Here is a 14,689-nt window from a genome sequence, read left to right as displayed (position 1 = left end):
TAGATGGGGGGGGGGGAATATTGGAGGAGTAATATTCCTGAAAAGCTTGTCAGTATAGATGTAGAAGAATGTTCCCTGCCCACAGTACGTTCCATCACTGTCACTTGCATTTCCTCTTCTGTTAATTGAGTTGGCCTCTGGGCATCCTCTCTGAAGGATTCATGCTCACTGATCAAGCCTGCATTTAAATTTCCAGGAAATGAAGCTAGATGCAAATGAACGTAGCAAATTCCATAAATAAATAGAACAAATTGTGTGATTGCCAACCTTCTTGTTCTACATTTCCGATACAGATAAATGCCCCAAGGAAGATTTAGCTTGTACCTTTGCAAATGTAAGAACATCTCTTCCCTGCTGCCTGCCTCCTCATCTTCCCCATGTTTGCAAAATTAAGTAAGAATTTTCTGGTGTAGGGAGATGTTATTTTGCTCTTTTGAAGTAGGGATCTGAATGGAACTTCGTATTAAGCCCTGACCTTGGTTCCCCCCAAAGCAGCAAGAAAGATCCTTGTATGTAATAGCACTGCTCTGAGTTTTCATGAGATCGAATTATTGCTACAAATAAAGTATTGGAAGAAGGCACAAAAAATATTTGCCGAACCTTCCTGCCTTCCACTTCTTCATCTGTTGCCAGCTTGATTGCAGGTGCTTAGACATTTTTAACTTGGAAAGGTATTTTCCATATATGATCTCAGCCAATGAGAAATCTTGTGTAGCCCAGGGATGGGAAGCTGTGGCCCTACAGTTTTGTTGGACAGCAACTTATGTCAACCCTAATCAATGACCATGCTGGGTGGGAGAAACTTGATTTGTCCCAGCAGGGGCAGATGAAGGTGTCCGACTGGAGGAAACGGATAAAAATGTAAAATAATAATAATCTAGAAGACTAGTGATGAGTTAGCATGTGATGAGGTGCCCACAGCTGTAGTTGGATCAGATCCTTGATACTTTAACCCTCCTGCACAACTCTCAAATACTGTGATAACTGAATGTTACTTAGATTAAATTTATAAATGCACACAGTAAGACAGCTTTTTTTAAAAAAAAATCAGCAACACTCAACTTTTGTTTTCCTGATGTCCTGTTAGCCTATTTTTATACTCAATAAACATGAATGGGTGGGCTGGGGGTTGTGATTTAATCATGTAACAGTTATTCACTCTCCTTCCTCCTTTGCAATCTTCAGAGAATCAGGGACTTGGGAAGAGATCCCATCAGCCAATTAGTGCTGCAGAAATTACGAACACTAAGCATTCTTGTTTGTGCTAAAACATATGCCCTTTGTCCATTATAGAGATGCATCAGATGACTGATTCTAGCGTCAAGTCCTGGCAATGAGGGTGTTGTTGTTGTTGTTGTTTCTTCCCCAAAGGGAGCGAAAAGCATTTGAGATGGTGTTTTTCAGTGCGCCAGTTGGTTTCCTTGCTGAACACTTCTGCCAAGGGTTATGAAGCATAAAACCACACCATTGTTTGGAAGAAAACTGCCACAGTGTCTGTGCAGTGCTTTGCTCCATTTCCTTAAAGACTGCCCCCCACCCCACAAGGACGAAGTATATTGTACCCTTATGTTTTCTAACTTTAAAAGCTTGTACCCCAGGTGGATTCACTGAATTGTTTTTCAGAGCATAGTTGGCTTATGCCTGAGTGTATGCATATAATGACTATCCTAAAGAATTAATAACCCTATTCCGTTTAAATGAAATGAGACTGAAGAGTGTTCTGCTGAAGTTCAGCATCAGTTTTGTTGTTTTCGTGATTTTTTTTTTGACAAGATGAAACTCAGTACACAGGAATCTTGTCTCTTTCCTCCATCCAACATATTTGACAGTTTAGCAACTTAGTGCAATACTGCCATCTTATGGTTTAGTCTAGAAGGTAGAATGGTCTCTCAGACAAATTGCTTCTGCATACTCACACTTGCGTTCACACACACACACACACACACACAGAGAGAGAGAGAGAGTGAAAGAGGGAGATTTGAGGAGGTTAAAAATCACTAGCAGTTATTTCAGTTTCATGGTGCCACTCTTAACATAGCTTTCATTATGTTCCACATATTTGTGCAATGCACAAGAGTGTGCAACTAATTGCTTTGTGCTTGTCTTTTCCAATTAATCACTGCTGAAACAATAAGGAGCAGAATCTTAGGCGATACAAAGAATTGCAATTCGGTCCATCGTCTCCTGTGGTGGTTTTGTGTTTTGAACAGTAAGCACGAGTCTCTTAGTAGAAAAATCCGTTGAACAGAATGTTTGTTGGCTTTCTTCCAAGTCAAATAAAGCCGCCTGCAAAATCTTCTCTCCGCTTTCTGTGCCGAGACAATAAAGCTCAGCCCTGTTTAAGGGTTTGAGAGTAATTCCGCATGTGCGAGTTGTTTCCTAGTGCTTTGTAAATTTCTGTATTTGGGATTGGGATTGTTTCATTTTTAACAGTAGTTGGTGACATTCTTGTTGGTAGGGCACCCTTTCTGCAATGGCATAACAAATCAAACTCCACTTATCACATGAATCATTGTTAAAGTCAGCAGTAATCCAGTGTGTAAAATCTACCCGTAAAAGCTGGGAGGAGGGAGTGAGGATCAAACCTGGAACACATTAAATTAGTTCCAGTATGTCCAGGGCAAGGCTCTGCATTGCTTGCTTAAGCAGGCAAAGCGGAAACAGGCAGTTTATAACAAGCAGTCTGCTTCAAGAACAGTGGGGTTCATTTGAAAAAGATTTATATCCCTCACTTACATAAACATTACAAATGCAGGCTGCAAGTAGGGAGGCAAATCTTTATCGAAATCTTTCTTAAGAACTTTTTCATTGTGAATAAAACGGACAGCATGTACTCTTGTTTGAAGATTCGCCAGTATTTGCACAATAATGTTTTTGGTGTTCTTGGCTAATTAAAACACTTTTCTTGTCTCCTTTTTTTTTTGTGCACAGCTATAGCAGACCACCTACCATTAATTTTCTTTTTTGTTGTTGAAAGCATTAGAATTTGACAGGAGCAGAGAAGCAGAGAACAGGCAGCAGATCTTCCTTGCTTTGATTGCTATACAGAAATTTCATTTTCACTTTTAAGGGGGAAATAACTGTGGGGTCTTTGTCTGTCTATCCATCTGTCTGTCTCTCTCACCCACTCATACACAAACACCCCTATCTACCTATTGAGCAAAATGTGGTAGATTTGTTTACTGTGACGTGACATTTTTAAAAATCCTAATAACTCGGGCTGTAAAATGTTAGGAGACCATGTGTGTTTGGTTTTAATGCCTCTCTCACTGTTGGGGGCACAGCCAAGTTGCTGTCCTGCAGCTTCCCATCTGTAATAAGGGGGATAACACTACCTACCACTTACCATATGTTTGTAAGAATTACTGGGAGAATTCTTGAGAACATTTTTAACATACCACAGTAGCAGAGGTCCTGCTAGGAGGCTTCTCCTTAAGGTAACAAATCCATGCATCAGTTATGCACCCGTTCTGTAACAATGCACAAACCATTGCAACAGAATGGTAGACCAGAGAGATGTCCTCTGGTTATTGTTTTGCCAGGATCTCTGAAGCAGGGACTTCTCCTTCATGTAAAGACAGGCTCTGGCAGATTGAGCAGATGAGACCAATCGTGGGGCCCTGCGGTCAAGAAGGTGGTTTCTTCACGTTCTGTAGGGGAAAGTGAGGGGTAGATGGGGTTTGTCAAGCTGGGAAGATAGCCCATCTAGGAGAAGGAAAGCTCTGATCCTAAATCTCTGCTGCTTTGCGGGATGTCTTCAGGAGAAGAAAAGGCTAAGGAGTAAACTCTACACAAATCCAGAGTGGAGTCCCTAAGGCAGTTAGATGGTACGTTGTGTGCCTCCTTCTAACAACTATTGCAGCCAAGTTGGTGCCAAATGTATTGCTCTGCTTTTCTTTGCAACATACAGTGATCCCAAGAGCGGGGTCTTGTTGTCTGAACAGCCTAGGACCTCCATACACACTGTCCAGGCTTGTGCCTTGGGGAAGTCGCTTTGGTGCCACTAACATGTGGTTAGACTTCGCCCCCAGAGGCACACTCCATTGTTTCTCGAGACAGATGGGTGCCAACAACAGCAGCAGCAGCAACAACAACAGCAGGGTACTTCAGGACACTTCTTCTAGATATAATAAGGAGAAAGGGGCAATATTTCCTACTATAGAAGCCCACGTTCATGATACCTATTTACTTTGCACCTCTAATGTGAACAGTATTTGAAAAAGTTGCTTACAGGAAGGTCAAAGGACATATAACACGTACCCTTTCAACACAGTGAGGTTTTTATCTTTCAAAATATCATAAAACTTTAAAATCTAATAAAAATTACTAGCATTAACTGAAATTCCTCAGCAGGGGTGGTTAGTCCTATTAAGGCCCAAGGCCATGGACCACTGTTTGGCTGAAGCACAGTTGGATTAGTTGAGGATGGTGCCACTCTGATCTGCTATTTTGGGCCTTCTTACATCACAGCTGATCCTTCCAAGTGGTCTCTCTGAAGCACAGGTCATTTGCATGTCCTCAGTCTTTCTCATGGGTATTTTATGGCCTGGTTCACAGGATCAGTTCCCGATTTAATAAACCAGGACATACACAACCTGCATGTTGGTGGCTGGAGCTCTTTTGAGAGTGCTTCATTCTTCCCTTTTCATGAGCAGCTGAACTAGCCGGGATTCAGCTCTTAACCATCGTTTCCTGTTACCTGTGAACCCACCCCCCCCCCCCCCCCCCCCCCCCCCCCCCCCCCCCCCCCCCCCCCCCCCCCCCCCCCCCCCCCCCCCCCCCCCCCCCCCCCCCCCCCCCCCCCCCGAAACTGTGGTTAGTGGCTTACAAGTCAGAATGTTAAGCCAACTTTAAATCGTGGAACTGGATCAGAAGAAGTGAAATATTTTACTGCTGTTATTATCATTCGTGCGTAGTTCTGATATTTAATGAGGCTTAAACCTTTTTTCAGTGTTGTAAAGCACTGTGGGAAGATGGTATGTTTTGAACAGCAACATATATATTTATTAAATACACATTAAAAAGTCACTAACCATGATTTACAGGTTTGCACATTCTTAGGAAGTTAGGGTTAAAAGCTGAATCCTCACTTATTTGTGTGAAGGGAAAAGGAAAAGCAGAAAAGAAGCTATATTTGAGTGCATACTACTCGTTCATACTGACCACCCATTGCTATTACTAAGGCTTTCGTGGTGGCTGAGGTTTGGCGATTGAACTTGGTCATCGTTAACAGCTTCTTGGTTGAGAGTGCAGATGAGTAGACCTAAAAGCTCCAACTTTTGCAGATATGCTACAAAATCCAGGCTTCTTGTAAACCTCCTTAGGAGTGCTTTAAAGAAAAACAACGGCCAGCTTCTATTCCTGCTGACCTGAAGCTGTTCTTAACCTGAAGCACCACTTTAGCTAATGGGACCTCCTGCTGCCACCACGCCGCTGGAGCACAATTTCTGTTCTCATCCTGAAGCAAAGTTCTTAACCCGAGGTACTATTTCTGGGTTAGTGGAGCCTGTAACCTGAAGCGTATGTAACCCGAGGTACCACTGTACCCATAACTTTATGTTTGGTTAATTTGCAAATATGCTACAGCCACAAATATAACGACATTTATATAAGAACAACTTGGTGAATTCCACGTGTCCGTGAGATTTTGGAAGATTTGGCATCTGGCAATTATAGGTATTTAATTTATTATTAGGGGAGGGTCACTTGTTTTTAAGCCTTCTATTTATAGTGTAATAAAGTCAACAACAGAATCTTGACAGGTTCCACTGAGAAGAAACCAGAGCAATCAAGAAGCTTAAAGTTTAACGGAGGCAGGAAATTGCCACTCAGAAAGGGGAAGGAGGATGGGCAAGGAGCATTGAGCAAAGAAAAGAAATGGGAAAGAGCTTTGGTTGCACTGATTTCTACAAAGTAGCTGGACAGTACTGGATAGTGCGGTCTAATCTGATGGAGGTCTTCTTGTCTCTACTTAACTGGTGGTTATTTGGATACCTGTTTTAAGAGGAAGAAAATACATATATGTATAAGTGTCATAAATCAAGCTTAGTTTAGAAGTAATGGGTTAATGTTGTTCACTAAAACCTGTTTTCAAAACAGGGATTAGAAAATAAAACCAACTTCACTTTTTAACTTTTCCCGATTGTTTCCCCCTGTTGCCTATTGAATACATGAAAAACCTGCCCTGTAAAGGACTGGAGGGGATCATCTGCTGCTGCCTAGCTTGTGTCTTCCTTTTCTGCCAACATGTATGCTACTAGTATGATACTGCAATAGAGTTTTCGGTTTCAGGGACATGTGGGTTGACTTTTACGGGTACTACCATTAGTGCCTTCCGTCCTCAACTTTCTCAGAGATTGCTTGATTCATTTTCCAACCCCAATTATGCTCAATGTGTCATTTGGTCATAAGGAAAATTCCAGTAACAAAGCATGTTCGGTCACCTTCAACAGGTGGAAAAGTTCCATCCTAGAATTTCTAGTCCTGAAACATCTCCTAAATTTTGGCATAATACTAACAGTTCCCGTAGATACCTCAGTGATTTGCCAGTAGATTATACAAATAATTTGTCTTCACGAAAATTAGCAGAAAAGGGGGAGAATTCTGAAATAAAGAGTTAGGCAAGGAGGATGTTCTTATTTGTTCCAGATATAGGCTGGACAACTTATTGAGAGCAAATTTATTTGTCATACAACTGTCTAGGGCCTGGAATGTTTGTTACGGCACAATCCAACTGCTTCATAGGTAAAGGTAAAGGGACCCCTGACCATTAGGTCCAGTCGTGACCGACTCTGGGGTTGCGGCGCTCATCTCGCTTTATTGGCTGAGGGAGCCGGCATACAGCTTCCGGGTCATGTGGCCAGCATGACTAAGCCACTTCTGGCGAACCAGAGCAGCGCACGGAAATGCCGTTTACCTTCCTGCCAGAGCGGTACCTATTTATCTACTTGCACTTTGTCGTGCTTTCGAACTGCTAGGTTGGCAGGAGCAGGGACCGAGCAACGGGAGCTCACCCCATTGCGGGGATTCAAACTGCCGACCTTCTGATCGGAAAGTCCTGGGCTCTGTGGTCTAACCCACAACTGCTTCATACTCTATAATAATGTTGGTGTCAGAGTTATAAAACATGTGTGTTCAGGTATTGGTAGGCATTACAAACAAACCCTCCAGATACATGCGAAGTTAAAGTGTGAATACTTTCTGTCTGACATTTCAAAATTGTTCACCCCACCCCACCCCCAATAAAAGCCAGAATGGTGGCACAGTTTTTACCACAGTTTTGAAAACTAGTAGGCCCAATGAGAGCCAGAAATTTATTGTGCATGTGCAAGTTCATAGCAGATTTGATCAAGGGAAGGATACCTTCTGTATGAACTCTGTGTTAAATAATATAAGGTTCTACACAAGTATAAAGGTTTGGGCTTTTAAAAAATGATTATGGCATTGATTTTCCCTCAGTTCTTTAATACATGACATTAGATTTATGTGTAACATCTTGCAAAATAAAACTCTTTTCTTACTTTGGGAAATACATTTTTTTTTCCTTATTCCCTCCAACCTGCCAAAACCCAAACTGGAGCAGTCAGCAAACTGACATCACCGCTTTTTCTTCAGGGATAGTAGATTATTTCTTAGTTCCAGTTTAATACAAAACAGACTAGCGAGAAGAGAGAAGAAGAGGAACTCCTCTCCTTTCATGCTTGCCTTTGTATCGTGCTAAAATAACCAAGTGACAATAAGTAAAGAAAGGTGGTAGAGAGTCATCTTGGTTGGACCCACCTTGACTAGTGTGACTCTTTTTATGGGGGTTTTCAGAAGCACAGAATTGACCCTCGTTTTATTATTTTTACTAGACCCCTTGATGATAGACAAACCAGGCTAACCTGAGGCCAACATAACCAGCAGGAAATTTGGGTCACGGGTAGTTACATTTTTAAAACTTGTTGTTTTTTTCAGGGCTGTTCAATCAGTGTAATTGATTGATTTGTAACATCAGAGAGAGCTCCTAAATCATTTAGAGGTGCTGGTTAATGACAAGCTGCTAATAGTATTTTGTTTGAGGCAAATTTCCAAGCTCTGTGGTGTCTGGATGTAGTCTGAAGAAGCTGGCTTGTTGCCTGTTTTCATATGTATCGCTGTCCAGTTGTAATATAAAACACCATCTTTAGACATGTCAGGTATATAATTATATAATTCTTATATCAATAGGAACAACAATGCAAAACAAGAGAGAGCCAGGCGGCAGACTGGTGCTGGGAAGTAGTAATTTGTTTTATGCAGAGTTCCCCACTGCTTTTGAACATTGTCTTTCCTCAGGGTCTTCATGTGTTTATTCTCATGCATAAAAAGTCAACTCTGCCAAAGAAAAAATTCTGGCGGTTTTTGACCTATGAGATTAATACCGCAATCCTGTACACCCTTACCTCTCGTTGAACTCAGTGAGACTAACTTTTGAGTAGACATGCAAAGGATTGTGCTGTAAGGCACATGAAAATTCTGACCTATGGTTAAAATGTTTTCTACATTCTTCATAAAATTATTTTCCACTGCCAGCCTGATGCCTGCCTCTTCTAGTTATTTTTCTAAATGAAACAGAAATTGTATGCTGATATTCATTATCATTATTTAATTTGTAATCTGTTCTACCTTTTATGCTTATGGCAGGCTGCACACTAGTTTTCAAAAGGCTCAAGTAGTCAATGAAATAAAAAAAATTGTTAGAATGTGTGGCTTATCTTTTTTTAAAACAAACAAACAAACAAACCTTGGGTCCAGAATCAGTGACCGCTATGTACTGAAACAATTTCCTGCAGATCCACCAAGTGTCCCTGTTTTCCAAGAAGGACAGTCCCGGATTTACATAAACTGCCCTGGTTTCTTATTTTATCCCAGAATGTCCCACTTTCCCTTAGGACATCCCTATTTTCAACAGAGAACTATTGGAGGGTATTGAGTTATGCAACCCCCGAGCCAAGGAGATAAGTAACTATATACAGCCTTTAGAAGACATCTGAAGGCAGCCCTGTAAAGGGAAGTTTTTAAATGTTTAATGTTTTATTATGAACCTTGAGTGACTGGGACCACCCAATCAGATGGACGGGGTAATAATAATAATAATAATAATAATAATAATAATAATAATAGGGTGTCCCTATTTTCATCAGAGAAACTTTGGAGGGTATGTTCCTGTGCCCCAAGAAAGTCTGTCACTTTCATAAAATCCCACACTGAAACAGATCCAGGCAGCTATAAAGTCACTTTGAGGGGAAGGGCAATAACTCATTGTAAGCATCAGGGAGAAATTTGATTCACTTCTCATTTAAAGATGAACCTACCTAAGTTGTACTTTGTGAAACAATATGTGAACCACAATGCAGCCATCCTTCAAATTCTTACAATGTGGTTGTTTCCCCCCCCCACACCTTTCTATTTGCAGAATATTGGGGAGTCAACATTACCTACTGTCCTGAACCAATTGTTGCCTATCATCAAGTCTTATAAGAACAGGACAGATGATGATTATACCCCCGAAGACTTCCTTGTATTGCTGGTGTATATTTACTCCATAGTTGGGGAACTCAAAACTGGAAAAGAGTTGGATGAAGCTGAAAGAGAAGTGAAAGAGGCTCTCGTCCAATCTCTCTGTGATGAGCCTGAACTGTCTTTCATATTGCAGAAAATAACAGGTAAGTGTAGATTCCTTTCCTCGTTCAAGGAGCAGGCCTGTTCGGACACAGTTTAAGCTATAGACTTCCATCAATTAAAAATAGGTTAATTATTCCGAGGTTTTCAGGGTTCTGCTAATACCTGCTGCTTGCTTTAACTATTTGTTTATAAAATATATTGCACACACATTTATTTAAGAGAATGAAATCCTATCCTAGCAAATTAAGTGCAATTCTATATGCATCTGTTGAGAAGTAAGCCTCATTGAGTTCCATGGGACTTACTGCTAGGTAATTGCGTATAGAATTGCAGACTAAACAATGTTGTATGTCCAGGGCTTTAAAGATGTATGGCATAGTAAATGATTTTCTGTGCTGGGCTAAAGTAGTGAGGAGTGTAGAGTTGAGATTGCCTAGCTGTAATTCATGCAAAGCTTGAAGGTGTTTCTTTGTAGTCAAATGTTTCTGGGCTGGGGAAAGTGTCCTCTGCTTTCTGTCAACTTTTCAGAAGTGCTGCAAAAAGGCCAGTGCGCCAGTTTAGAAGGTATTGCCAGAACTCCTGAATTGGCTCCATGGTGTTGCCTACTGGCCAAATCTAATTGGCTACACGGCCTTGTGATATCTTCAACATTCGTCAGGTGATCCCCAATTAGTTGGGATAATTCTTTTTAGGAGAAAATGGTTTTAAAAGTAATGGCACTAAAGCAACTGTTGCCCTATCAGTGTCCAAAATCTGAACAGGCATGAAAAGAGAATTGGGAAATAATTTTAGTGCACTAAGTAAACTACTTTGTTCAGAAAGCGTTTATGTGTTTACATGTTGTGAAGCAGTAGAGATAACTAGGCTTTTTTAAAAAAAACAACACAGAAAATTTATATTTTTAACCACTCCCAATGATATTGCTCACAATGATGTGACTATCCTTATCTCCTCAAACAAGGTTGCACAGTCAGGTAGGTACTAAACTACAAAAGTGTATCAAAGGGTCTTCCTTCTCCGCTGCAATGTGTGGACTCTGTGTCGGATAAAAGATTTTAATTCCACGTTACCAAGGCCTCCACGTCTATCCACTTAGGTCAAAATCTGTGATTCGGTTTCATTTGATGGGGGGTTAATATAGTCGTTTGGGATACATCCTGTAACTTCCTGCTTTTTTCCTATTAGTGTGGATTCTGTGGCTTAAAGGAAGCATTTGGTGTATGTGGATCAACTCAGTGATTTGCATCTAGCTGTTCTGGTGTAAGCAGAGGACATTTTGTAGTCATGCATGGGGTTCCCTGCATTTTTTCCATACCCCCATTCCTGATGAAGCCCACATTCTCCGCTGCCTCCCCCCCCCCATGCCATGTCCCACACTGTTCTGGAGGGTCATCTATCCACAACTTTTCAAAATGTCCACCAGCTCCTCATGGCTCTCTTGTGGAGGCCTTGGAAAGAGATAAAAGGAGTGGCTTTTCTGGAAGTCACAGAGCTGCAGCAGAAAGGCGGAGGTAAAAAGAAGAAGAAGCTATTTTCAATCAGAAGTCCACTCACAGCCGTTAGGTTCAACCCAAAGGATTAAAGACGCCTGCTTCTTGGGAGAAAAGCAATGACAAACCTAGACAGCATCTTAAAAAGCAGAGACATCACCTTGCCAACAAAGGTCCGTATAGTTAAAGCTATGGTTTTCCCAGTAGTGATGTATGGAAGTGAGAGCTGGACCATAAAGAAGGCTGATCGCCAAAGAATTGATGCTTTTGAATTATAGTGCTGGAGGAGACTCTTGAGAGTCCCATGGACTGCAAGAAGATCAAACCTCTGCATTCTTAAGGAAATCAGCCCTGAGTGCTCACTGGAAGGACAGATCGTGAAGCTGAGGCTCCAATACTTTGGCCACCTCATGAGAAGAGAAGACTCCCTGGAAAAGACCCTGATGTTGGGAAAGATGGAGGGCACAAGGAGAAGGGGATGACAGAGGACGAGATGGTTGGACAGTGTTTTTGAAGCTACCAGCATGAGTTTGACCAAACTGCGGGAGGCAGTGGAAGACAGGAGTGCCTGGCGTGCTCTGGTCCATGGGGTCACGAAGAGTCGGACACGACTAAACGACTAAACAACAACAACAAGAACAAGCCATACTGGAGATGCACCCAAGCATATGCTGAAAGTTACTACTGAATTTTAGAAATTGTTACAACTGTTTTATGTTCTTAAATTTGGCTGCATTTCTCTCTATTAAAGCAGTTCCACTCCCTTTTGATCATTGTACTTAATGCCGGCTTTGGAAATTCAAAAGGCATCTTCAGTAAACCACTGCTTTGTGCACTTGATCTATCTTCTCTGGCACTGCAAATAGTAACATTTCTAAAATGAACATTGAATGTTTTATTGAATGTGAATATTGGCTAACCAAAAGGAAAACACCCATTAGGCTCTTGTCCGTGTGTTTTGCTGTTCTTGGGAGGACTTGTGTGAGGCCTATAGATGCCATTAGCACACACTTCACTTGGTTTAATTACTAACAGAGTAATGGTTGGTGTGTGTTTTATTCTGTTAAACTCTACAAAGATCACACTTGATGTGGCTCCTGTGATCAACTGGGGTTGGGAGGAATTATAAGGATGCCAGAGCAGGTTGGGCCCTGGAGCAAACTTCTCTGCAACTTTTTCAAGTGTTGTGATAGTTACTGCAGAAACTGGCCTACAGTCTGAATCACATGAACATGCATGGAATGCTTTTGAAGGTGCGCTGACTTTAAAGAGATCTACACCCATTAGAAGCTATCCAAAGGTTCATGTGGGAATTCCTTGCAGACGACCACAGTGCCTGCAGGCAGGCAATCAAGATGTGTATCCATAGCAGTGACCAGAGGAGGAGCGCAGAGAGAAGAAACGCCATGGTGAATCTGCAGCAGCACAACTGAATACCTTCATCTGCCCCAGCTGCAACAAAACATGTCTCTCCCACATTGGTCACTCCTCCATTGTCTTCCAAGACAGACGAATGCCAACCAACCTAACTGACTTAGACAGTAGGGTTCAGGTTATTTTTGTTTATTGCTTTCAGACCTTGAAATTCCAATTCTGAGGTCTCAGAAGAGCCAGCGTGGTGTAGTGGTTAAGAGTGGTGGACTCATAATCTGGTGAACCGGGTTCATGTCTCCGCTCCTCCACATGTAGCTGCTAGGTGACCTTGGGCTAGTCACACTTCTCTGAAGTCTCTCAGCCCCACTCACCTCACAGAGTGTTTGTTGTGGGGGAGGAAGGGAAAGGAGATTGTTAGCCGCTTTGAGACTCCATAAGGGGAGTGAAAGGCAGGGTATCAAGTCCAAATTCTTCTTCTTCTAGAAAGTAAGCTTATGACTGCTAGAGTGGCCATAGCAAACTTGCATAGTCAAGTCCCCTGTGGCGACCATCAAGAGAGAAGCAGAATGCTAATAATGTAAGACCTTTGAGGAAATTCAGAGCCCATTGTACTTAGGTGCCCTTAGCAATGCTAGCACATTCTTCCTCTAGCCCTTTTGTAGCTAAAGTCAGATATGTTCAGCATGTTATTTTTTTTTAAAAAAAACAAAAAACTAACCTTTGTCTATGTACTGAAAATATTTTCTTTAACTCTTATTGGATAATGTTATTACAAGAAAGCTTTGAGAGATTTTTTCACACCACCCAAGAAAAAAATTAGGAAAGGCCCAAATTAACATGACTTGTGTGTGTACTTGTATTAGGACTGGAGATTTTAACTGAGATGATTAAAGAACATGTGGCAAATAGCACAAATAGGTTACTGTTCAGTTTTTCCATCGCGTGGATAACTCATTTGTAACAATTTGCAAATCCTGCCAGGCATAGACTAGTACAGCATCCAATACAGCTGTTTATGTGGAAGTACAAAATAAACAACTGTTGCAGAACATAATGCAGATGGAAAAAAATATGGTGTGCGTGCAAACAAAAGCACAGCCACGCTGCATAAGATTTCTGGCACATTCAACAAAATATTGTTTTTTCTATTGTGGCTGCATTGGAGACTCCAGAGAAAATGTGAGCCATCACTTTCCCCCTTGCCATTCATTTCTACACAGAAATGAATCTACACAGCTGATGTACATAGATATCCAACCGCATTGGCTAAAGTTAATAAATAGCTGTATCAGTCTCGAACATCCATGGCAATTGCTAGAACGTGAGTGAGAGTGAGGGGGAGGGAAGAGAAAAGGACAATTCGTTTTCTTGCAAATGAACCAGATGTGCTCTCAATAAATACTTGGTTCTTCCTTTACATCTGTATAGGATAAAGCAAAGTCTATATTATGTGCATACTATCGCATATGACAAATGTGTGTTTACATAGAACTAGAAGCCTCTACCAGTAGCATTGAAAGAGACAGTAGAGTTGGACACTGGTTCACATATTTTTTAACAGTGTACAAACACATTAGAAGTAAATAATATATCTGCATTTTTTGTTGTGAGAAAGATTAAATATCTGGAAATGGATGGCGTTTGAAGAATCTTTTAAAAATAAGAATCCTAGAAAGGTGCTTAGGGATACAGCTATTAATGATAAATTAACATGTGCCATTAAGGTAAGATGGGGAATATGCAGGAGAAATGATTTTGAGGAGATATAGAGGGGGTGTTTGTAGAATTTTTATTGCTAAAACAGAAAGGGGTCAAACCATCGCAAGAGTTGTTGAAATTTTGGGAGGTTGGACAGTTACGACGGAATGGTCTCGGTGGTGGGGTGCACATTTTTATTCTTATTTATTTATGATTACAGTGGTACCTCAAGTTAAGTACTTAATTCGTTCTGGAGGTCTGTTCTTAACCTGAAACTGTTCTTAACCTGAAGCACCACTTTAGCTAATGGGGCCTCCTGCTGCCGCCATGCCGCTGGAGCACGATTTCTGTTTTTATCCTGAAGCAAAGTTCTTAACCTGAAGCACTATTTCTGGGTTAGCGGAGCGTGTAACCTGAAGCGTATTTAACCTGAAGTGTATGTAACCTGAGGTACCACTGTACTATTTTGTCAAAATAAATTT

The 14,689-nt window shown here is 41.3% G+C and overlaps 1 protein-coding gene across 1 annotated transcript in view; it reads left to right on the top strand.

Annotated features, from left to right (window-relative positions):
• The window catches only part of SCFD2 (sec1 family domain containing 2), a 146,382-nt gene that overhangs the window by 38,514 nt on the left and 93,179 nt on the right, over positions 1–14,689 (top strand). Inside the window, exon 5 of the mRNA XM_083458209.1 lies at positions 9,437–9,686. Within this exon, the coding sequence (XP_083314335.1) occupies positions 9,437–9,686 (250 nt within the window). The remainder of the gene's footprint in view (positions 1–9,436; positions 9,687–14,689) is intronic.

This window comes from Podarcis tiliguerta (assembly GCF_965153285.1).
Source record: "Podarcis tiliguerta genome assembly, chromosome: 9".
In the NCBI taxonomy this organism is placed as follows: Eukaryota; Metazoa; Chordata; class Lepidosauria; order Squamata; family Lacertidae; genus Podarcis; species Podarcis tiliguerta.
The sequence above is the reverse complement of the archived record's forward strand: the minus strand, read 5'-3'. Positions and strand labels throughout refer to the sequence as shown.